This window comes from Stegastes partitus, unplaced genomic scaffold (assembly GCF_000690725.1).
Source record: "Stegastes partitus isolate 25-593 unplaced genomic scaffold, Stegastes_partitus-1.0.2 Scaffold170, whole genome shotgun sequence".
NCBI lineage: Eukaryota > Metazoa > Chordata > Actinopteri > Pomacentridae > Stegastes > Stegastes partitus.
Window position 1 is genome coordinate 313,974 of NW_007577901.1, and position 25,186 is coordinate 339,159.

Below are 25,186 nucleotides of genomic sequence, written 5' to 3' on the forward strand. Positions count from 1 at the left end.
TGTGTGTGTGTGTGTGTGTGTGTGTGTGTGTGTGTGTGTGTGTGTGTGTGTGTGTGTGTGAGAGAGAGGGAGAGAGAGAGAGAGAGAGAGAGAGAGGGGAGGAAGAGAGAGAGCTTGTATGTGTGTTGGGTAGTTTGTCACAGTGTGTTTTTGAGGGCGTGGGGTGAATGGGGCTAATGCAACCAGAATGAACTGGTTTGGGAGACAAAAGCAGGGGGTTAGGGGAGGTGCATGACCGAGAGACAGAAGCAACAAGAGAGACAGAACTTTTCCCCTGACTCTACAACTGACTGGTATCAAGTAAGTGCTCTCTACATCATCCTTTTCATCCAAATGATTTCTAAACTGTAAATACTGGAAATAATAACCTCCGTCAGCACACCAGTGACATTTCATTTGGCTCATTCTACTCTGTGTAGTTTGCTTATTTTATGGAGCCAACCTGAGCTCATTTGCAAAAGCAGATAAAAACTATTCCTCAAATTGATAAACCGGTTTAGTTGATCGTGTCTGGGGGGCTTTATTAAAAAATCTAATTCGGGGAAATAAATGAAAAGGGAGATAGCTGTTTTTGCAAATGAAACTATTAATTATAGTTTGAAACAAAAGGTTTGCTTCCTAAAGTGGTTTGGATGCAGTTTCCAGTCAGAAGTTACTTTTTTCTATGATTGTAGAACATTAAAAAAAATTTATATGAAGCTCTACTCTTCTTCTCCAACCCGTTTTGTGCTTATCATCAGCCTGCTAGCTTTTATTAGTCTTTATGTAATTGTCCCATTTCCCGTGCCACGTCCCTGCACTCTCCCCACATCTCAACTTTAAAATACTGCAAGTAAAGCTCTTCTGTACACACACACTCTCTACGTGGTGTGTGTGTGTGCACGAGTGTGTCGTGCTCACGCTGGAGGAGTGTGTGCAGTGTGTGTGTGTGTGCAGGCGCACCAGTTAAGCTATTGTGGAATATTTTAGGTTTGATTAAAAATGTTAGAAATGCATGTTTTCGCTTCCTGCTGATACAAGTGGCTTTGTTGTGTTGCGGTGTAAGTATTTGGAGCATTTCCAGTGTGTGTGCTTGTATTAGTCATGTTGTGAGGACATGAATATTTTACACAGCCACATTGTGGGAAACTGCCTCACTTTAGGGGACGAAAAAAAACCAAGTCTTTATCATGCAAGAGGTTTAATTTTAGGTGTGAAGTTAGTGTAAGGTTAGGTTGAGGTTAGGTTATGGTTAAGTCAGTCCTGTAAAGTGACAGAAACAGGACTTTGTGGTTTATACCAATGACAGAAAGGAGAGAAAGAGTGAAGGCAGGCAGATGGGAGAATTACACATTATTAGTTTGGGTTTTTGCTGACAAACTGGGCAACAGCACAGACTGGTGAACAGCAACTGAAAAGGCCAGCAGAGAGGAAGACAGCTGCAGCTCAATAAAACTTACACCATAATTGCCCCCCGAGTAAATATTTATGACCCAGTCAACTATGAATTACACTCAAGTACACGACTATAAATAAACCGGGTTTTCATTGGACACAAATGGTCTTCTATTCTCACTTACAGGAAAAAAAAAAGTTTCAATTGTGCTATTGTTCTGGATAGAAAAAAGGAATTTAACCACACAAAGGATGGGAGCTGCTCAGCTGGAGATGAAGGTTCATCCACATTATAGTCAGATGTGCCTTTAAAAGACACACTTTAAATAGTGTCGGCTTTAAAATGCAACTTTATGATGCAACATGTGATGAGAAACACATAAAAAAGGCTGTTGGATGCTGGCAGCACAGTTAGAGCCATCGTCAGACACTTGAATGTCCACAACTCCACCATTTGTCATCTAAGAAATCATTTCCGACAGCACAATACAACAATCTGCTACAAGATCCCACACCAGGTTCCACCACCCCAACAACAGATCATCAAATCCAGCTCGTCCTTGAAATACAAACGAAGATGTTGACGTACGCAACCAGACAATACCTGCTCCAACTGTGAGGAATCTCTTGAGGAAGCTGCTCTGCGATCTCACTGCCCACACAAAGACCTTGGTCCAACAGCAGAACGGCGTCGTAATCAGCTCCGGCGGGCGACTACTCATGTTTATTGGCCGCTAGCAGGATGGAGTACAGACCTTTCCAGTAATGGAGCTCAGCTGTTCAAAGCAGATGGCAGACGTCACCTTTGGCGTCACACTGGAGAACAGTGTACAGATGTCTACACCGTGGTATGAGCAGGGATGGAGAAAAAAAAAACGTGTCCGCGTTTCATCGGTGGCGTTCTCACTGCCCAGTGATATGGAGATGAAATCCTCACACCAATTTTAATTATTCACTGCAACACCTGATGCTTCAACATGGGTCCTCCAGAATACTTACTGGCCTGTTATAGGAACTTGAAATGACCCAGTTCAACCAAGACCTGCAGATTCTCCACACATCACCATTCAACATCTGTGGGCGTCGACAGCCTCAGACCTCTCTGTGTCACAGATGTGTGGCGCAAATGATGGACACACTTTGACCCTCATCTCCATCTGCCCATTAGCATAGCCGTACCTGGTTGCTTCATTCTGTTGTTTAGTAATGTTGTAGGTTTCAGCCCAAACAGCAAAACTGTCAGTTTCAATAAGTCTATATTCTCAGTTTGTTTGTTTAGCGTATTTTATACTATTATAATTGATTACCAGCTGGTGCAAAACTCAGCTCTTATCTAGCTTCTTCTCCTGCTGGAATAACAATGCAATTAAGCACACTAATTAACGAATATCAGCCAAAAGTGATAAAAACGAAAACAAAAGCAAACAAACAAATTGTATTTTTTTTCGCAGGACCTCAAGATAAAGCAGGACCCACCTCAAGGCTCCTGGCAGGTCAATTTCTACGGTGCTTGAGATAAATACACACAGACATAAATCCCAAATAGAATTCTATTTGAATCATTTGTGTGCCCTGTAAGCTTCGGCTTGTGGCTCCCCGCGGCCTGACTGTTAATCCGGGTCAGTTTCTACAGCGCTAATCCAATTCTTATCAGCAACAACTTCTTCCATACTTTGTGTTAGCGTTGGCGCCCGATGTTGATTAAGTTTAACATAAACTATTTCATCATAGTTTTCTTTCTTTGTTTTTTTTTCATTGAGAAAAATAGGTTGCCAAGAAGTATTTTTTATCATAATGTTCGTTTATACAGAACAGTTTGTGCATTAGAAGAGATTCTCTTTTTATTTTCTCATCCCAGTCTGTTGTTTTATTCTGCGTTAAATCTCAATGAAATCAACTTTTCTTACACAGATGTTAAACATCAAAAGGCTCAAGTGGTAAAATCGCTTCCTTTTCTAGTCTCTACTCGGTGTATTTTATCTGTTCCTAGTGTTGTTTCACTTCTAAGCTCCATACATAAACTTCAGCTTCCCACTGATGTGTCACAAATACGTGTCAAAAGCCTTTTAAAGAAGAGCAGAGCAGATGCCCTGCTGGTGGCTCTAGAGAGAGGACTGTGGGGGCATCAGAGCTGCCAGGTCTCACGCAAACATGAAGGAGTGTTGTCACAAAGTTTCGTGTTGATCCAACAAATATATTTAGAAATATCATGCTTTGGACTTAGCTGCTGACAGACCGACAGATCTTTCAATTCAAGACTCCTGCAAAACATAAAAAGACTTACTCACCCTTAACACAAGCATCCATTTGATTAACTGCTGTATTTTTTTTTTCTGGTTTTCTAAAGAATTGGCCCAGACAATGATTTGAAGTTATAGCATTTTGACAGTTTGGGGTAAACTGATGTAAGAGGATCAGGCTTTGCTGGTATATGGAGCACCTTTTCAGTACACACCTGCTTGGATGGAAGTAAACGTATGACAAAGATGTTGTTGTTGTTTAGCATTGTCCCCTCTAAGCAAGGAGGTTCTGGAGTTTGCATCTTCTCTCTGTGCTTGCATGAGCTTTCTGCAGCTTCCTCCCACAGTCCAGAGTCATGCATGGTAGGTTAATTGGCGATTCTAAATGGGCTGTCGTTGTGAGTGTGAGCATGCATGACTGTCTCTTTGTGTTAGTCCTGTGATGTACTGGCAACCTGTCCAGAATGCCTTTTGTCCAATGTCAGCTGGGATGAGCTCCAGCCCCCAGGAACCAGGACATGGTTGTTGGGGGGCATCTATGCGCTGGTGGGTGGAATCTGAGCTCCCTGTACGCAGAAAACCGTCATTAGTTCTGGAGTTGACACATGATGCCCTGCACACAGTGGCTATACTGTCTGTATATTTTATATAAAGAACAGGACCTATTCCAGATGTTTTGTGCTCTGGACCAGCAGGGCGCTGTCCCCCCCACAGAGTCTCGTCCCCACGCTGCTGCTGCTGACAAGACAACGCCAGATTCTGACCACATTTCAAGCACGACTGGAAGCAGCTGTCTTAGCAGAGCACATTTGTCGAGTGTGGGTGAGCAAAAAAAAAAAAAAAAAAAGTCAACAGTAAACAGAAACTTGTGTTCATTATTTAATTGTGCTTAATTACAAAATGAACAGAAGAGAGCAACATGTGCTGCGTTCTGTCCTGCGCGACACATGCTGGATGGAGAGGATTCGCTGCTAACTTGCTGCAGTTTCATTTATAAATGAGCAGGTGGCTTAATTCACAGGCAGCACTTTTAACTCTCATCTTAATTAAAAAGAAAAAAAAAATCAGCCCAGAAAATCTGTGAGACTCTGTGGAGCTGATTACTTAAGTAAGTTGTATGAAGCGGCCTCATCAGCATTCCGAAGTATGACTCATGTATTTAACTTTTTGGGTTGTAAGACTTCAGCATACAGATAACCGTTGAGCAGGAAGTGCGTATGTAAGCAGAGCAGGTGTCGCTTGCGTGTGAGTGGAATCGAGGTTTGCAGTAACATTGAAAACTTGATTGCAGCAATTTGTCGAGCAATCATAATGTCACAGCAGTATCTTTTATTACTTTGAAGTGCTTGTTATCACATAAAAACTGAATTTAAGTCAAGTGACACACTTGTCCAGGTCATAGTTTTGACTTTTTTCATCCTTAGAAACTCTTGTGTAATTTTTGTTTTGGATCTTTATCATGCTGAAATATTCCTTCTTCTGCCAAGCTTCTGCAGATTAGGAGTCATCTTACCAGCCAGTATTTTGGTATATCCACAGATACTCATGGTTCCATCTAGAAATGTCATCTCCCCAACACCTTTTGCGCTCATGCAGCTACATATCATCGCACTCCCACCTCTGTGCTTCACTGTCAGGACTATGCATCCACTGTGGCTAGGCTCATACCAAACATCTAAGCTGAACAAATTTGTTTTGGTCACATCAGACCAAAGAAAGTTCTCTCAACATTCATCTTTTTCATGACCTTTAGTTTCTTGGATGCCTTCCATAGAGGTCAATGCTATTCAGTGTCCTTCACACCGTCTGAGCCGCCACAGAAATTCTCATTTCCATTGAAAACCCCTGTGCCGAGTCTGAAGCAGCTGCCCATCTATCTTTCAAAGCTAGATTGCGTAAGCAGAGCACTGTCCGCGGTCTCACAATGAGATTTGTCTCGTAATTCTTTTCCATGTGGAGCCATGATGCAGACAGACACAGAGTCCCAGGTCCAAAACTGATTCAATTTGAAGTCAGTTCACATTTACTGACACTCACAGCTGTTTAATAAATCTTATAAGATAGAATAAAATAACTGAATCGAATAAAAGATAAATCAATGTACTGTCCATTGCAATGTCCAGAAGTCAGGGCTGCTATTACCACACTAGCACCAAATCAAATCATATTTATTCTATCAAATAAAGTGACTGATAAACACGAATCCAGTGTAGGACGGCGTTACTTACAGACGACACTGTGCACACTGTCTCTTTAACGATCTCCTTCCTCTGCCGCTGGTCTGTCCGTCACGCCGGCATCGTTAAGAGGTCATACAGGAACCCATAAAAAGTCATTTCCGCTCGGCCGCTTTTCAGAATCCCTAATTGCAGAATCAACAGCACACACACACACACATTCACACAACCCCATATTCACCAGCTCTACAAACCTCAGCCCCAACCTCCCTCAGTTCTAATAATGTGGTCAGAATGCAGAGTCAAAACTTGGGCGGCTGGGGAGCAAAACTGGCCTTTTTTTTTTTTTTTTTTTTACAACACATTTGGCTTTTCAGATTAAAAAATGAGCCTTCCACAGAAAATCATACTGTCAGCCCTACTCCAGTGTGTGTGTGTGTGTGTGTGTGTGTCTGTTTTGGTTCAATGACCAGCTGTGACTCTTGGTCCTGCCAGATAAGAATACTGTGTCTACTAAATGCCAGCTCTGCAGAAGTTAAAATTAAAGGTTATTTTGTTGTAATCCTGGTTCTACACAGCAGACAAGCTCTCTAAAGCTGCACTATGCCAGAACAATTTAGCATGCCAGCAGGGCCTCGCTTAAAATTCTGTAGAAGTAACGAGGAGTTAAGAACGATGATGCATCTCTCTGTATAGAGAAAAGGGAGGACCAAGATGTTGTGTCGTGGTAACCATAGAAACCATTTAGCACCATGCAAACACTCTAAGAGGAAGCTGATGGCCACATTTCTTACTTGAGGCTTCACAATCTATCACGTAGATTTGAAATATTAAGTCTTAGTTGCACATCTTTATCATAAAGTGTTTTACTTATTTAGGGTTAGAGGGTTAACTTGAGGAGTAAATCTGGGTTTTCAGGGCTACGGTTCTCTTCTCACCAGTGTACGTTTCAAAAGCTAACTAATGCTGCACACTTAACCAGCTCTGGAGCAGATTATGTTCGAGATAGCGGATAAACTCTCTTCCCGTGGAACCTGCGGAGCTCCGTGTTCGGATAGCGAGAGGTGCTCTTGGGGAGGTAAGAGATTTTAAAGTCCATCTAAATCTTTTTCTTTCCGTGCCAAGAATAGATGTGAGAGATATGCTAAGAGATTCCCAGTGAAGGGAACTCAAGTCTTTCTTGCTTCTTTTTTTCCACCCTGTTAACGGCAAGCAATTTGAAATCCATTTTATTGTTTTGTGGGCCTTTGTATAGAGATGTAATCCTACAACAGAGACTGATAAAACACTAAAGCCTTGTACTTGTTAACAGAAGATTTGCAATAAGCCTACTTACTAGTTTGAATGATGGTTTTGTATCAGCACTGCCAGCTGAAAGAATAAAGCTCAGATTGTCTTACACACCATAAGAATAGTTGCATCACACATTTAATAGTATATTGTAGGTGAATGACCTAGTGAATGGGCAGCAGAGTTCACCAACCTCTTTATCTTCTCTTTAAATTCACACAGTTGGCATCGTTCCTGGCTTTGGTTGCAGCGGCAGTTCCACATATTGGTTTAAGATTACAGTTTTGTTCATATTTTGGTCATCTGATGCCCCTTTTATGTGAGCAGCTAGATTCAGAAACACTGGGTTGACCTAACAAGTGAAAAGATACCCTGGGCATGTTGAACTCGCTTTGTAGTTCTACTGTCCCACTCTTGTACAAATTTAGCATCTTTAGTATGCTTTGGCTATGAGCATAGACTGTATAAAAGATGGACATAGCAACCGGCCCTGAAAAATGAAGCCAACCCGGAAGTTTCAAAAACCTGCGATACCACTACATCCGCTAGTCCTGGCTCCAAAAAGCCCTGGCTCCCATAGAAATGAATTGGAAAAGAAGTGATCACAGATCATGAAATACTGCATTCCTCCAGCTCAGGATTTGTTTCTTATTAGTTTTCATGGTCAAGTCCAGAGATCAGGTGGCCAATCTGAAAATAAATCAATACTGAATTTTTTTTAAACCGTCAAAATTTTGCGGGGCAAGGGGCGTGGCTGGCTTGATTGACAGTCGGCAGCGACGACGATGCAGATGAAGCGAGCAGAAGGCGGTAAATGTGGGCGGGCAGAGAGGGCCCGCCTCTCAATCCGTCTGACCAATCGCTGCTCCTATGGCTCCGCCCCCCTCCGGCGATTTTTGCGTCACTGGCTCCAAAAATCCAAGATGTCAACCAGGAAGTAGCAAAACCCTGGCTTCATTTTCTCAGTGCAGAAACCAACGGGTGACATCACGGTAGCTACGTCCATCTTTTATACAGTCTATGGCTATGAGCTGCAGTTCCCCGGCATGTACTGGAAGTGTGGTGGGCAGGGACTTGAGTCGAGTCAGAATATGGGTTTTGCAGCACCAAATGGTCTCACCAGCAAATGCTTACATCTGTAATAAGCTTGGGCTTAAAGCAGTTAGTTTGGTTCACGTGGAGTCTTTGCTCTAATCCAGAGAGTAGACATATTGGGGCGGTGGTGGATCATTTTCTTATTGCTTTGGGTCCAGATAGATTGTCCTGGGTTACATTAAACCAGAAGAATTGAGTTCAACTGCCTCTCAAATGACAGTATAAAAGAATATTAAATGGCCATTGGCTGTATCCTAATTTAATCTTGGTCATGGAGGAGGACCACACGTCCATCAATAAAACAGCATAGTCAGTGAAGGAGAAGGAAAGCATTTGTTCCGTTCCTTTTCTCCGACACACTCATTCCACTGGAAATAACGTCTCATAACCCCAAAGAAATCTTTTCCTCGTCTGCTTTAATGTTCACAGAAAAAAGCCAGGATATGGTTTCGGGACTGATTTTACTATGTTTTCGTCTGTTGTGTCTTATGGCAGATGGACCTCTGGGCTCTGACAGAGATAATCAGAGCAGAGAGAAGAGTCACTCGAGGGAGTTTAGAGTGTTTGTTGACCGGGGTTTTTCTTTCTGGTTTCTTTTCTTTCTCTCTGCTTCAGACATTGACGAAATTTCATATGTTTAGAATATGTTCATGATTGTATTTCCTTATTTTTGGATTATGCAAAATGACTGATGTCAAAGTCTTCAGACAAACTGTTACTTTCCCCTGTTAGATATTGATCGTAAAGTAACAACACTCAAAATTTGATTTCAGAAAAATGATCTTGAAATGTTGCTTATAACAGATTAACACTGAATAACCAGCAATGATTCCAGTTGAAAATGATGTACACTATGAACTAATCCATACATCATTTTCAGATTTGCACACGAATCCTTAAATGCAGGGAGTTCCCACATCTTCCAGCATTTTATCCAGACAGAACATAATGGTTGGCTACAGTCTGGTTTAACATCTTGTATTGGGTTTAATTGGGATGTTTAAGGCCCAGTATGTGAAATGTGCAAGCTCTTCAAATAAAATAAAATATAACCTCTAAAAAGTAGTTCTGAGCTACTTTTTAATTGGTCGCTGCACTCTTGGTTTTACTTATGTTACACAAACACACTCACACATACACAAGCCCTGCGGTGTGATCACAATGTGTTTCTCGGTCAGCGGTTACACTAAGAATGAGATTGTGTGTTATGGATAAAGAGCTTGTGACAGACTGTCCCGCCTCTCTTTCTGTTTTCCACTTTTCACTCTCTGCTCTTTGTTTATGAGGACACCATCCGCTCCGTTCACATGTCCTCAGAGAATACATTCTAAATAAACGGTGTAGTTAGAATGAACATCTACAGAAGTGGTGCCAGGATGTCACGGGTTAAACTGAGCATTTCTGACCCTAAAACCATTAGCGTGTCTCTTCTGCCTTGCCAAGCACACGCCATCTCGTCCAGCGTGCTTTGGATGGTTATCAGCTGAAACGTTCCTCCTCTGCCTGGTTTCTGCAGACTTGTCAGCCAGTATTTTTGGTATATAGTCATAATCTATAAATAGTAGCCTTACATCATCACACTCCCACGTCTGTGCTTCACTGTCAGGACTGAACTGTTACTGTGGTCCAGGTTCATGCAAAACATGCTGGAGCCAAACAAATTCATCTTAGTCTCATCTGACCAGAAAATGTGCCCCAACATTTATTAGATTTCTTTTTGTGTTCTTTCGTAATATTTCATCCTGTTGTTTTGTTCTAAACAGCAAGCAAGGCTATTTTGCTCGGAGATGACTGATGACTGCTGCAACAGTTTCCTCTGATTTTAGTTGCTTCCTCTTTCCTTTTCCATCTATGCGAAGTCTCGTAATCCGATTTTTCAATTCCTTTGGCGATTCTTTTCCATGTGGAGCCATGACCTTAGTTTTTAATAGTGACATGCAGTCGCTGGAAGTGCGTGCTTTGGCCCATGCAGGTTCAAATACATGCATACATATCCATAGCACCATGACAGCAGCCTGAGTCCGGATCCAGCCACAGCTTCAGTCATCACAGCCAGGCCGAGCAGCTGCAGCTGTGCTCACAGCCAGCAGCTGTATACTGTCAGAGACTGGCCTTTTAAAATGATCAAATACATCACATAAAATGTCACATCATCTCTCCGTCCTTTAGTAGCTCTCTGCTAACTGTCAGTGTAATAACTGATCTGTATCAACACACCAACTGTTCATATGGATCAGAAGGAACACTAAATGTATCGCTAGGTAGAGCTATGGTATCGTGACTTCGTGGCCCTGATGCACTCTAATGGTGGCCCGTGGCACTTTTAGAAAAAACAGGTTGATACACAGCAATGGAGAGCTTTTTGACTGTAAGAACGTCATTCATTCTGCTGAAGGCTTCCTCAGACTCACCGGTGAAGACAGCAGTGATGTGGACAGCTTTGAGTTAGGACTTCAAAGCAGCTGGTGCCTGTTACTTCCTCTTCTCTCAACTTTTAGCATGTCGCGCCGACACAGCACCTGAGCCTCACCGTGCTAAATGTCCACAAGTCCCTCAGGCCAGAGGTCCTCATGTCAGTGTGGGCTGTAAGCGAGGAGCTCCAGTTCTTGCAGCCATTCTGTATTTCAAAGTTTCTCTCACATTTCGAAATCCTGCATTGATTTTTTAAAATCTTTTGATTATCCTGCAGGGGTGCTTTCTTAAAAGACTTCTCTGTGTGGGTTTGAAAAACAGGTTTTGTGCAGGGACATGGTGTAGAGACTCATATTTAATAATAACAAATTTTATGTCATGGCACCTCACAAAACCCAAGGACGCCTCACAGTACAGTGGGGTATGAAGAAATACCACACATAAATTAAACAGCACAAGTTATAATCAAAGTGACCTGGCTGGAGCTACATGATCCCAGCACACAGAGTCCAGCCGACTATTGTGGTGGTGAGTCGGTGCCGCTGAAGGCTTCGGCACACATGCAGTGAGTTTAAAAGCGGCGACACACAGCAGAGTAGCGGAGAATGGGGTTTTCTGAGGATAGCGAAGGTGTGAAAGGTATGGAGGAGCCAGATTACCGAAGGCTTTGAATAGAAGCAGCAGAATATTGCAATGAATCTGTTGATGAACAGGGAGTCAGCGGGGCTGCGATGTGTGATATGGTCGGTGGACTTGGTGGGGGTGAGAGTTCTGAATGATTTTGGAGCCAGTGGAGAAGTTTAATGGGAATAGCAGTGAGGACAGTGTTACAGGATTCAATGCGAGATGTGACCGGGCTGTGAATAAGGACTTGAGTGCAGTTTTCATAGAGGCAAGGCTGGAAATATTGTGTGCAGGAGGTGAACAGAAGCAGTACGTGACGTATTATTGATGTAGGCGCTAAAGGAAAGTTCACTTTTCTTATGTCTGGTTGGAGCGTAAAATGACAAAGAAAGAGTTATGGTAGATTAGTTTTCCTTAATATTTTTCTTTGACCTTGACAGAGAACATCTTGAGGTCAAGGAATGATGAGGAGGCTTAATGAGGTAGCTTTAACTATGTGACTTGGAAAAATGATGGCTTTACATCACATGTTGGAGCTTGCTTTTCAAACATATCATGCCACTGTTACCTTTTTCCACCTTTGACAACCACCACGTCAGACTAAATGTTTAGTCAGTTTCAGCCACAACACTCGCATGAACAAAGTGCTCCTTCTGCGCAAACTCCTCCCTGATGGGCTTTTAATATTTCAACAATCTTATCCAGCGCAGCAGCTGCCATTCCTTCTGCTAACACTATTCATAATATCCAATGAGAAACCTGAGATATCTATAACTATTATTTGGACCGGATCCAACTGAATTCCAGGTATCTCTAACTATCTCCACCTGATGTTACAGATACCTGGAACAAAAACTCTGACTAGCCACAGTTAGTCTGATATCTGTAACTTTGTTACAGCTATTAAATGCAAAATGGCAGTGCAATAGGTATGCGACAGTGGATGCTGTTGACGTGGATCTCATGTGAATGGTGCATCGATTTGAATGCTGCAAAGGATTGTGGGGTGGCATTATCTCCTTTCCTTTTGTAACGGACCGTCCAGTGCATCCAATGCATCCTGATGGAGATGAGAAAAGAACCCACAGGAGTGTTCATTCAAGCAGAAACCTACAGATTTGTCAGGTTAGGATCATGCACAGAATCTGGTGCGAAGTAAAAAGCAACTGTAGCAATATTAATTAGATAGTCGCTTATTTCAGCTCTAAGCAAAGTATTTTTTCACTTCTGTTTTGGCTACAGTGGTAATAATGTTTTTTAAAAAGTGCAGAAAAATAAAGACAACTATATCTCAAAGCATCATAATTAAATTTGCGATATATATTCATATCTTGCCTTTTCTGCATTTTTACACACCCAATTAGGTGCATTGTACCTTCTCACCTCGCTGCCCACAGTCTGAGAGCCACTGAGAAGCATTTTGAAGGGACTGTTATTAACCTCTAACCTGGAATCAAGCCTCAGGTCATCCGGCAACACTGACAGAACACAACTGTGCTGACCTCTGACCTTCCGTCTGAGTCTTAATTGTTTCAGGTGGCAAAAACAGAAGCCAGAGGTTGGGAGAAGTTAAGACTGATCATTAGTATTTAATAAGAGCCTTTCATTAAAATGAGTAATATTAATACAGTCACAGGAATAGTAGCAAAATGTAGAAAAAAGTTTTATCATTTAATAATCAGCAGTAATCATTATCTCCTGAAATAAGAATCTGTCTTGATGAAGATTTAAGCTTTTTTGCCATAAAACGCCGGATTCTCCTCGCTGCTCCTTCAGTTGATCCTGGAGAAGCTCGGAGGTTTTCCTCAAGGGGAAACTGCTACGATGCTTTTCAACTCCGGTCCCTGGACAGGTTGTTAGAGCAGCAGTGCATAATTGCAGCCTGGTTTGAGTATGAAACCTCCTCTCCACCATGCTCCACCAGCTTCGCTTCTACTGTGCATCTCTGACATAAGAAGAAAAAAAAAAAAAAAAGAAAAAAAAAAAAAAAAATTAGAGCTTTTCGTAGAAACGCTGACAGCGTGTGTGTGTTTCTTGGAATTATATCTGGATGATGATGATGGTAAGCAAGCTGATGTTGTGTTTATGTTGTTAGAACAGATGACCACAAGGTTCACGCTTGATGATATCACTTATGTTCTCACTTTATTTAACCTTTTGAACCTTATGTAGTTTCTAGATGTTTTTAGCTCCGTGTTTTGAACCTCTGTGCAACCAACACAAGCATGGCTACAAGTAGAAAGAACTCAGAATGAAAAAGACAAAAAGAACGTTGCATTTCATTCATTGCATGTCATGTAATTGCAATGAAATTAAATCAAGCTCATTTTTGGAACCATGTGTCACACATTATACATCCACAGACTGCATAAAGTCCAAAATCGTATGATTCTTTCTGTTTCTTTCTCTGACTCATGGTTTCATTCAGGGGCTCTTCTGTTATAAAACATGCATTTCAACCCTGCTGGCGGGTTTTGTGGGTTCAGAGGGTTAAACAGTTTCCTAATTGTTTGATTCTCTCCACAGAGTAAAGCAAAAAAAAAAAAATGTCATTATTAGATAAGCCCATCTCTGAGGTCTTTGGGTGATTCAGTAGATAACTGATCCTGCTGGCTTCTGAGTCAAAGCTAATGACTGTTAATTATGTCTGTCAGACAGCTGGCAGTCATAGATTCATGTTTTGTGTTTGGCATCCGTCTTCTCCTGGTCTCGCCTTAATAAAGAATCGTTTCTAGAAATATGGTATGCAGCAAGACTTGAAGCTTCACAGCAACCAGACCCCTACAGGAGTGACCTACATTCTACATCTGTACGTCTGCTTCATACTGTCTGTTTATTGCTGGTGACTGCACTTGCTGCGGCTGAATCTGAGTGTCAGAAAACTTGGAAATTTTCGTACGCAGATGTGAATGATCCACTACTTTCTGCAATGCGTTGGCTGTAATCTCAGATGTGCTTTCCTGGTCACCTTTCTCCAGCTCATATGTCAGAATGCAGGTCACAGCTTATAGTATCTCCAGGCCAACAGGGAGAGTAATAAGGACTCTAACTGTCCACCAAACTGGTAAAAGCAACGTGAAACACAAGCAACGCCCCTGTGAATGAACTGATAGCATTGCAGCCTTGGAGTTCTAAAAACGAAACATCAGTGCAACCCTTTGAACATGCAACTAGAATGCAGCTGACACCAGTGAACAGCATGTCTTATATGTTCATTCTTTCAAGTCGGCCTGTATGACTCCAGGCTAACAGTTGGGGCTCCGACACAACAGGCGGATTTCAAAGGAGTCTCCCAATGACTGATGGCTGCACTGATCATCTCAACTTGTTTGAAGAGTTTTATGCAAATTCCCTGACAAGAAATACTACCATAAATAAAATAAGATTGACATCAACGTCTAATAAAACTACGAGCGATCGCTGCATCACTTTAATGGACCAGATGGGACTTGTTGTTCACCAACTGTCCAGGCAACGCAATTTATTTGCAGATTTCTAAAAGTTGCATTCACACTAAAGTGTAAGTTTCCTTGTGTAAAAAAACAAAACAACAGCCAGCGTTCAGTCCCCAGTCGGGTTGTTATGAGCAGCAGTGGCAGCGAGAGGAGCAGATAATGATTTCACATGTAATAACCCCTGGCTGCAGGTCAACACTTAATGGTTTAGCAGTTGTGATGTATGTGAAGCTCTCTGGCTGATGTCCCACTACTGTGTGTTTCTACAGGATGAGGGCTGCGCTGCTGCTGCTGCTCTTAGTCACTCTCATCACCATCCAGACTGTAGCTGGAGGGAAAAACAAGAAAGGTAAGACTCTGCCTTATTGTGCCTCTCCTTTCTCTGTCACTCTATTTGTCTTGTTGTAATATAATATGGGTTACTGTAATCTAAATGTGTTACAGTTGTTGACCACACCTGAATAAAACTGCCCCTTACCATATGACTGAACCTGTGTAGCTGTCAGAAACAATCATTTCAATGTAATTATCCATGCATCCATTATCTATACACCGCTTAATCCTCACTAGGGTCACAGGGGGGCTGGAGTCTATCCCAGCTGACTTAGGGCAAAGACAGGGGACACCCTGGACAGGTCACCAGTCTATCACAGGGCCACACTTAGAGACAGACAACCAAGCACACTCACATTCACACCTACGGACAATTTAGAATCACCAATTAACCTCAACATGTTTTTGGACTGTGTGGGAGGAAGCCGGAGAACCCGGAGAGAACCCACGCTGCACAGGGAGAACATGCAAACTCCATGCAGAAAGATTCTGGTGCCCCCACCAGGACGCAAACCGGCGACCTTCTTGCTGCGAGGCAACAGTGCTACCAACTGTGCCACCTTGCAGCCCAGTCAATATAATTATATACAATAGTAATATCATAATATTCATGTTTTCTTCCACTGTACGTACATTTAATAGGAACTGCTAAGTATTGTTTATTCATTCATTCAACAACAGGTTCTATTTGAAAGTGTCACCAACCATTATTCAAAATAGTGTACTCGGCATTTCATTTCATCTCCACATGAACAATTCATGGAGTTCTTTCAATCCTGTGATGTATTCATTCGGTTTTATTTATTAATACAGCCCCGATTCACAGCATGATTCATCCCAGTGGACTTTACACAAGGTCAAGACCTTACAGTATTATAAAGACACAGTTGTGTCTGAGCAGCACAACAGTGGGAGGATGAACCCATGCAAGCAATATGACAATAAACACCGGACAGGTTGGTGACCAGATCCACAGATAGCTGCAGAGAGGTTCAGAGATTGAAGACAAGCTACTGCAGAGGGAAGACTCAAAGTTAAAGACATGTTCTGGAAGCATATAAATACATGGAGAATTAAAGAGAGCAGAGGTATGGAAGAGGGAGCGTTGCTCAGTGCATGTAAGAAGTCCCCCAGCAGACTGAGACTATAGCTGCATAACTAAGGAATGTTCAGGGTCACCTGAGCCAACCTTAACTATGAGCTCTATCAAAGAGGAAAGTTTTAAGCTTAATCTTAAAAGTAGAGAGGGTGTCTGCCTCCAAACTGGGAGCCGGTCCCACAGGAGAGGAGCCTGACAGCTAAAGCCTCCTGTTCTGGTACGAGGAGGAAGTCTGAGAGTGAAGCGCTCTGTTGGGATAATGTGGTGCGATGAGGTCTTTAAGATGCGACGGATCGTCCTCATTAAGGGCTTTACTCGTAAAAAGGGGTTTTCATTCTATTCTTGACTTTACTGAAGAGTCATTGAAGAGAATATAGTGGAAAGAAAAAAACATCTTTCTTGCTTAGTTCCCGTCAGCGTTCTTTAGTCGTCCTGATAATAAGGAATACAACAGCTCAGCCTTGAAGTAACAAAACATCAACACTGGGGGTTGGTCTGTATGTTTTCTTACAATATGACAGTATATAGGAATCAGAGGTGTAGTGATGAATAGATGAACAAAAGCTGGGATTCACATGAACACTAACTTTCATCCTGGTGTAAGTCAGTCCATCTGTTTTGTCCGTGTTTGACCGAAGTCACCAGCAGACTGAAGTGAGCGGTTCGCTCTACCCCCAGTAGGACTGTCATTGATTTTTGTGGACTGCATGTTGGAAGTGTGCATGTCTGAAATAACAAGTTAATAAATCTTTATCTCTGTCCTCAGAGAAAAACAAACCCGCAGATTCCGGGTCAGAATGCTCCGACTGGCGCTATGGCAACTGTGTCCCTAGCAACGGGGACTGTGGAGCAGGGTTTAGAGAGGGGTCATGTGACCAGCAGACCAAGAAGATGAAATGTAAAGTGCCTTGCAACTGGAAAAAGGACTTTGGAGGTAACACACACACACATACAGCCATGTCTCCACCTCTTGATGGCAGTCATTTCACCATAAGCTCCACTTGGCTAAAGCTAACCTTATCCTAACCTTCCTAAACTTAGACTGACTCTTTGCCTTAAAATTCTTTTTTTTTTTTTACTTATTTGGATTTATACTTGTCCCAGGAAGAAAGTTGATTCCTTAAATGAAAGCGACATCCCTCTGGTATGAACACAAGAACACACAGCTCACATTTACATACTTTATGGTTGGACACAGCACAGGAGGAAAGTGGTACATTTCAAATAATATGCAACTGGTGCATTGAATAAAACTTTCATGTCCTAAACCTTCACTGGACCGAAAGAGTCCATCAAATGATCATCCAGATGCAGTGGAAACATCACCCAGAAAAATAAAGGTGCTAACTGGAAGTAAAAGAAGTCGAAAAACCTTTTTTTAGTTACACAAAGAACCTTTTAGAAAGAGGTTCATCAAAGAACCTCCAGAGGTGCCTTCAAAAAATGATTCCTTTAGTATGGTGCTCCAAAGAACTTGAGCAAAAAAATGGTTCTCTAAGGATCTATTTTAAGATGTTTGTGGACCCACCTGGTTCTATTTTGATATAAGAACTTGTTTAGGTCATTTTTAAGCCAAAAAAAATAAATTCTCAGCATTTCTGGGTCTCTTCCATGAGAAGCCATTGAATATTTTGGGTTCTGGACTGTTTGGTCAGACAGAACAGCATGTTGCCAGATGCCAGCTTGAAATTTGTGTTGACCAAACGACTAATGGAATAATTGAGAAAATAATCTGCAGATTAATCAGATAGTTTTAGCTGCAGCACTAATTTAATGCTATTACCTAACAGCATACCAAATAATTCCAAAAAATAAAAAATAAAAAAAATTGAAGAAATATTGGACAGCATGTACAGAACCATCCCCTAAATACAGAAGTTCTTCAAGTGGTGGAAAATCGTTTCGGAACAGGCATCTTTCATAGAATACCATTTGATGATGGTTGCATTCAAGGTGCTTCATAAATTTGATGGAGGAAATTGAATCAGCGGTGGCTCCGGCTGGGACTGTTACAAAAGTCACGGTGAATGATCAGAACATGATGTGATTTATTACATATTTATAACAATTTAAAATCAGAGCAGTACGCATTATCGGACTGCGTTCATTCAACACATGAGCTAATACATTATTTATGAATATTCATGCACAGAGCCACATCATATAGTTGGTCACACTGTCACTCACAGTAGGGGCTTATCATTGTGTAATCAGCTAATTATTCAGAAGAGCTCTCGAAATTTCCCCTCATTTCACACTTTCAGCAGCTTATGTAACATGAAAATAAGCTAGTTGAGCAAACCGAAAACTAGTTCATGTCGAACGCATCCGAACCAAAGATGGTCTGTTTTATTAGTCTACTTCGGTTCAGTTATGGTGGATGCACCATTTACTGGAAGTCAGTTTGAATGAGAGAGATCAAGATTAGTGAGATGTTGAGGTCAGAGAGGAAAACATTTAATCAACTCAATCAAAGTTGAGAAGAAAGTCGAGAAGAAATTAATTCATGGATCAAAATGTGAATAGCTGATGAAACCCTGTCTTACAGCAAACCTAATATGAGACTCAAAGGAAAAGGCCCTCTAGCATTCTGAAAGAAAACACAACAGTCAACATTCAGAATGAAGCTTTGAATACAAGTTGGTATGTTTCTGGTGAAAATATGCTTTTCAATTTCATCTGTTTACCACTGAAAAAAAACCAAAGATATCTTCTGGACTGACAGACGTTCATATCCTGTAGTACTGATGATGTTTCTCGTTACAACGGATTACTTCGTTAAGAAAGTTCTTTGTGGATCCACCTGCTTTTATTTTGATGAGAGAACTTCCATCCATCCATTATCTATACACCGCTTAATCCTCATTAGTGGGGGGGCTGGAGTCTATCCCAGTCGACTTAGGGTGAAGGCGATGAGAGAACTTGATCATCATTTAGGTGTTTTTTCTTGCCATAAGTTAGATTACTGCAGTAGTTGAATAGTTCTACTGTATTATATAAGATAGGATCTGTGCTGAACTAAACCTTTGATAATATTGTAAATGTGTTTATGTTTTATCAGTCAGGCACCAATGGAGTTACAGGTCCTCATACAGCCAATCAAGATCCAATGAAAACTGTACATGTTGAGTTATCTTGGGTTTGTCTGTCTCTTTTCCCCCCTCTCTCTCCAGCTGACTGCAAGTATCGGTTTGGGAGCTGGGGAGAGTGTGATCCGACCTCCGGCTCGCGGACCAGAACAGGGACACTGAAGAGGGCTCTTTATAACGTGCAATGTCAACAAACTATTTCTGTCTCCAAACCTTGCCCTGGAATAACCAAGACAAAAACCAAAGGTTAGACTGCTGGATGCTTTGCCATCTCAGTGTAGAGGACCAAACTGATGCATGTTGACCTTTAGCAGCCATGTTCACCATTTGGCCATGTTTCAATTCAACCTTGATAGTGCTAGAAGTCAAAGGTTCCCTAAAGTTGTCCAATTCGTCCTGATTGGATCAAATGTCATGACAATCCATCTGACTGATGTTGAGACATTTCACTACAAACCATCAACCTCAAGGTGATTCCTAAAGAAAAGTGAGTCGGACACATCATCCGTGTGCCAAATGTCACTTCACAGAGTAGATTTCGATCTATTTCACAGGACAAGTGAAATTGTTTGACCTACTGGTGGCACAAAAGTCATTTAGATTCACCTGCACTCTATGAAATCAGAATTTTATGGTGATCAATTTAATTTCTACAAATGTCAGCCTCATGGTAGTGCCAGATGAAATGTCAGTGGATCACCACAGGTATTGGGACTCATCCTTAAAGATCATTAACGTATGGAGAGATTTTCATGGTAATCCTTTGTTGTTGTTGAGATATTGGACCAAACTAGTGGACGGACCGAGTGCCAGAATTTTCTTATTTGTTATCTGGGACTCACATTGTCACCTTTAGGTTCCTGCTGCTATTGTAGCAAAAAATCTATTAATCCAGGGTGAGTTTACTCATTTTAAAAATACAGCCTTTGGTCACCGTTTTAAAATTTTGCACTTTTTTCCATTTTCAAGGGACAGTAATTAAAAAATGTGGCCTCTTATGGAGCCCTTCACTCATTTGGACCTGCTAGAAGCAATTCGTTTTCATATTTCGTGGCTGTGGGAGTTATATTTATGCAGATATTGACCCTTAAAAAGATGTCTTGTGAGGGTGAAATTACACAAACGCTCAGGTCTGAAAACATGAAATTCTCAAAATTCATCCAAAATATTTTACAGAACTTAGTTTTGGGTCCCAAATAACCAGTAAGTAAACTCTGACCTAATGGCGACATGGTGCAGCAGCGTATTTGCCAAATTCTGCCTGGTTTGACAGGAACTGACCCGGTCTCTAGCCAGTTAAAATAGACTTTTTGCTGAGGTGACAATGTTGGCTCAGGAAAGCGAGATATCTTAAAAATAACTGTCCAGATTGATATGAAATGTGCCCTGGATATTCACTGTCCTCAGAAGGAGATTTTTTTTTTGTAATAAAACCTTGACCTCTGATTTGTACAAGTCCACAGGAATTTTTTTTTCACAATTCAAAGCTAAGTTCTGCCAATAATAAGATAAGAATTTGACTGTAACCTAAAGGCAACTATTTAAAAAGACAACCTTCACCGTGTTCCGTCCAGCACATTTATGGTGTGAGTTATAACACACATTCCTCCCTGCTGAGCCTGCAAACACTTTAATCTGGTCATCTTTATTGCTTTGGAGTGCCTTTAGATTCTTCACTGTACCTCTCTGAGTTCCGTCTCAGCTGCCTTTTTATTTTCAACTCTCCCTCACACGTCTGAAGATAATATTTTTCATGTACGGACATGCATTTTATGAATGAGTATTATTTATGTCTTTTCCAGGAAAGAAGAGAAAAGGGAAGGGGAACTAGGACCAGGCTGGAGGGACGAGTCTCCGGAGAGTCTTCAGAGTAACGAAGAAGCAAACATAAACTGTCTGAACCAGCGGGACAGTTGAACCAACACAAGTAGTCATAGCTTATTTCCATGCACACATTTCTGAGTGTTCTCCGGGTTACCTAAATCATGGCAAAACATATTTTTAAAACACATATGAGAAGTCTGAATATACACTAAATCTGTAGATACGGTGAAAATGAACGCAACATTACAATGATTTTGGAAAATTTGTGTTATAAATCTGCCTCTATGTTATAAAGTGTTATCAATATAAAAATTTTATTTTCCAATGTGTGACTCATGCCTATAAACATTTCATAGAGTGGATACATGTGGATGTGTCAGTAACATCTATGCACAACCATTCAAGAAGGCTTCTCTTTCTTTTCTTTTTCAATTATTCTAACCACTATAGTTGCTTGTGGATTTATTTTAAATATTGTAGAAATCATCTTCTCTCAATTTGATTCATTCTCCCTTCTTTCTCCCGCTTTAGAATAAACTTTATTATTTTGTCCTGTAGAAGGACTGATGCTTTCCTTTTGTTTATTAAAGAACATACCGTCACTTTTTTTATTTTTATTTTATTGGTTTCTAGACATGTAGGCACTGAAATGTGAGAAAACAAATAAAGAAAACATAAAGACAAACATCTGTGGATTTGTGTGCTCGTCATTCTCTCAGTCTTGAAGGAGTTTCCACGTATGCTGAGCACTCGTTGGCTGGTTTTTCTTCACTCCAACTCATCGAAAACCATCACAGCTGGGTTTAGGCCAGCGACTGTAGAGGTTAGATCATCCGTCACTCTGCTTCTGGGTCAAATAGGCCCTACAGGATCTAAATGTTGAGTCACCACAGGATGCTTCAAGGCTTGGTCCAAGCAAGACAACACTGGTTTCTAGACATCTGAGCACTTTACTGTATATTCTCTGTTATTTCTCTCTAAACTGGTTTTATTTACAATAATGAAAGGCCTGCACTTATATAGCCCTTTACCTTGGTGGTATAGTGACCCATTCATACAACAGCTGTCATGCAATCTGCAAATGCACGCCGGTCTTTAGGAGCCACTTTAGGTTTAATGTCTTACCATAAGAGAGGCCACTGATTGAACCAAGTTACTGCAAATGCTCATCAAAGACTAAATCTCTGTCGTGTTCCATTTGCTAAATTCCCCAGTGAGGTGAGCTAAACTGTTTCTAACAATCTGTAGGTGTTTCTTTTATATAATTTTACTTCATCTACGTCGGCTTAAATTGCCTCCAATTTGTCAACTTTATTAGGAAGCACCTGTGTTGATGTGATTCCAACAATTATGCTGATTGGACTGAGCGTGTTTCGTAGATTTTACTGTGATTAACCTCTCTATGAGGGGCATCTGCATACACATGATCAGTGGTGCTGCTAAATGTATGCACACACACACATTTACGCACGAGATAATGTTGATGAACAGTGTGGAAACATTCGCAATGAGGTGCTCTTATAACCTGTTATGTTCAGTAAATGGCTCCCTGGAGTCAAAATACTACTGTTGTGTCTCTAAAAACACATTTTTTAAAATCATGTGCAGATCACAAGCAGGGTCTTATTAATTGGAATGTAAATGAAGATTTTTTTTTTTTTTTTTAAAGACATACAATGATGTTCTGTTCACAGCATACTATATACTATAGCAGGGGTGCTCAATGAAAAGTCACTGAGGTCCAGTTATTAAAATTTCCTCCAAGTAAAAGGTCCAAACCGAAGTCCAGTTTGTGTCGTATAGCCACATTTTCATGGTTTCAACAATACTTACCGTCAATTTTCAGCGCAGGATGTGTTTAACTGAGTGCACAGTTAGCTCTTTTACCCTATAAGTAGTCCCAAGCAAAAAAATAAAAAGTAAAAAATGAGGCCTTTATTTCAGATTAGAGAAAAAAAGAAAGAAATAAAATACATTTAAAAAAGTGCAAACAGAGGCAAACAACCCTTTTATCTCTTGAATTAAAGAGGTCCCAGCCTAAAGAACTGAAGGCCTCCACTTCAAGTAAAAAAGTCCTCAGAAAACAATCAATAAAAGGTTCTGGTTGCACGTTGCTGAGCTGTAAATGTGCTGATGAGTTGACCTGTCATACAGGGCTTGCAAGTCGGTTATTTTGCCCTCTGCTTGGACTTCAGGGGTTAACTTTGCTCAAAAGAGCTGGGCTTTGTTTCGTAGTGGCACTTCACGGTGCTACTTTTAATTAATGCCACGTTTTCAGAGCATATGAGGCACACTGGTTGTAAACTGCCTGAGGGAATAATGAACATACATTTCTCCGTCCACTCATCTTCAAAGCAGTGGTTTTCCTCATCAGCCTTCTGGAGCTAGCCATGCTGTCATCACTGTCTCTTCCTCTCTGTATAGGCAGCGCAAAGTGGCAGCGAGCTGTGGCGGTGCGCTGGCCATGCAGGGTAACCAACTGATTTGATTGGCTCAACTGAGTGGTATTACTGTATGAACTGGAGTAGCGAGTACCGAGGTCCGCCATTTGGTCTGGTATAGTATGTCGTCAAAAAAATGTTATAGTATACAACTTTGGGGAAAAAGTGTCATAATATTGTATGTCGTAAAAGAGGGGGAAGAGGATAAACACCTGATTTCTACCTGCTCAGGGTTCATTTCTTCTTGCACCTCTGTGAGAACAACACGACCAGGACGAGAAGCAGGAGAACTATAACTCATGATTATAGTATTACAGTAATAATGTTATAAATCATAAGAAAGGTCAGTTGAATTTCTTTGATTATTTACTTTACAAATTAAAAATAAAAACATTTATCCAATTGCCCACAAGTTGGAGGGAAAAATAAAAAGATGTATAAAATGGTGACCTTACATAGAAGAAATATTTAACCTCAGACTCTGGCCTGCATACATGTTGTCAAAAAACACCACAGTACACTATGTCGTCGAAAAAAATATCATTGTATAGCATGTGGTCAAAAAAAGGCTGTTGTATACTATGTCGGAAAAAAACGTTAGAGTATACGTCGTTGAAAAAACATCACAGTAAAGTATCTCTTCAACAAATGTCATAGTTTAACTATGTCATCCAAAAACATAATCAGCATGTCAGCGAAAAATAACGTCATATTTTGAAAGTTATAGTCAAGAATGTTGTGAAAAACGTCACAATTCAATATGTCATCGCAAAACGATCGTAGTTTTCGTCGAAAATGAACTACATACCGTTGTTTATGATTTTTGACATACTATCACATTTTAACAATGACGTGCTGTAGCATTGATGCTTTTCTGACGACATGCTATGATTTGCTTTTTTTTAAAATACATTCCATAGAATTACGTTTGTTCACAACAAATTATACTGTGACTTTTTAAATAAAATATACTATAGTATGATTTGCTTTTGACAAAATACTATTCTGTAAGATTTTTTCAAAAACAGACTTTAAATGACGACAGGATGGCATTTCAGGATTTATTATACTTCTAGGTCTTTGTGGTGACATATGATACTATAGTATGACTTTGACAACATTATACAATGACATTTTTTTGACGACACACGACAGTATGACGTTGTTTTAACTACATACTATGACATTTTTTTGAGTCCACAATATACGATTATGTTTATTATTGTGATTGTGTTTTTGCAACATCCTGTGGCGTAATTATAATTAATTGACATTGTGTAGTAAAAGACTTTCTTACAACTATTCTAACATGTTTTATTCTGTTAGCTCCTGTCAATAAAAAACACAAAAAAAAGTAATTAAGATTTAATGTTGGAAAAATATGAAAGGGAAAATTTCCAGGGGGGTGAGTGCTCCTCATAGCGCTGTAGTAGTAGCACAGCAACACTTGCATTGTGTTGGTGGCATTACAGAACATACAATTGTTCATTTTTATTTAAAACTGACCATTTTCTCGATAAATTGTAATTTGATGTCGGCTTAATGTAGCCTTCATTGTAAAGCTGCTACTTTACACACACACACACACATTCAGTGAGCCCAGCCCTGTTTCTTTCATATACACACCTCGTGTGTCACTCTGGCTTTGATGTAGGTGAGAGAAGAAAGGCTTTATCAATAAATAAACAGCTTCCCTCAGCAATGATTCATTTCTTCTGTCTTCATTCCATTCA

The 25,186-nt window shown here is 40.7% G+C and overlaps 1 protein-coding gene across 1 annotated transcript; it reads left to right on the top strand.

Annotated features, from left to right (window-relative positions):
- Positions 1-220: 220 nt before the first annotated feature.
- Positions 221-21,670, top strand: LOC103355859 (midkine-B-like). Its single transcript, XM_008279791.1, has 5 exons — positions 221-300; positions 14,937-15,016; positions 16,866-17,033; positions 19,273-19,434; positions 20,991-21,670. Exons 2-5 carry the CDS (start codon positions 14,938-14,940, stop codon positions 21,017-21,019), a joined length of 438 nt encoding a protein of 145 aa, XP_008278013.1. The 5' UTR covers positions 221-300; position 14,937; the 3' UTR covers positions 21,020-21,670.
- The last annotated feature ends 3,516 nt before the right edge of the window (positions 21,671-25,186 follow it).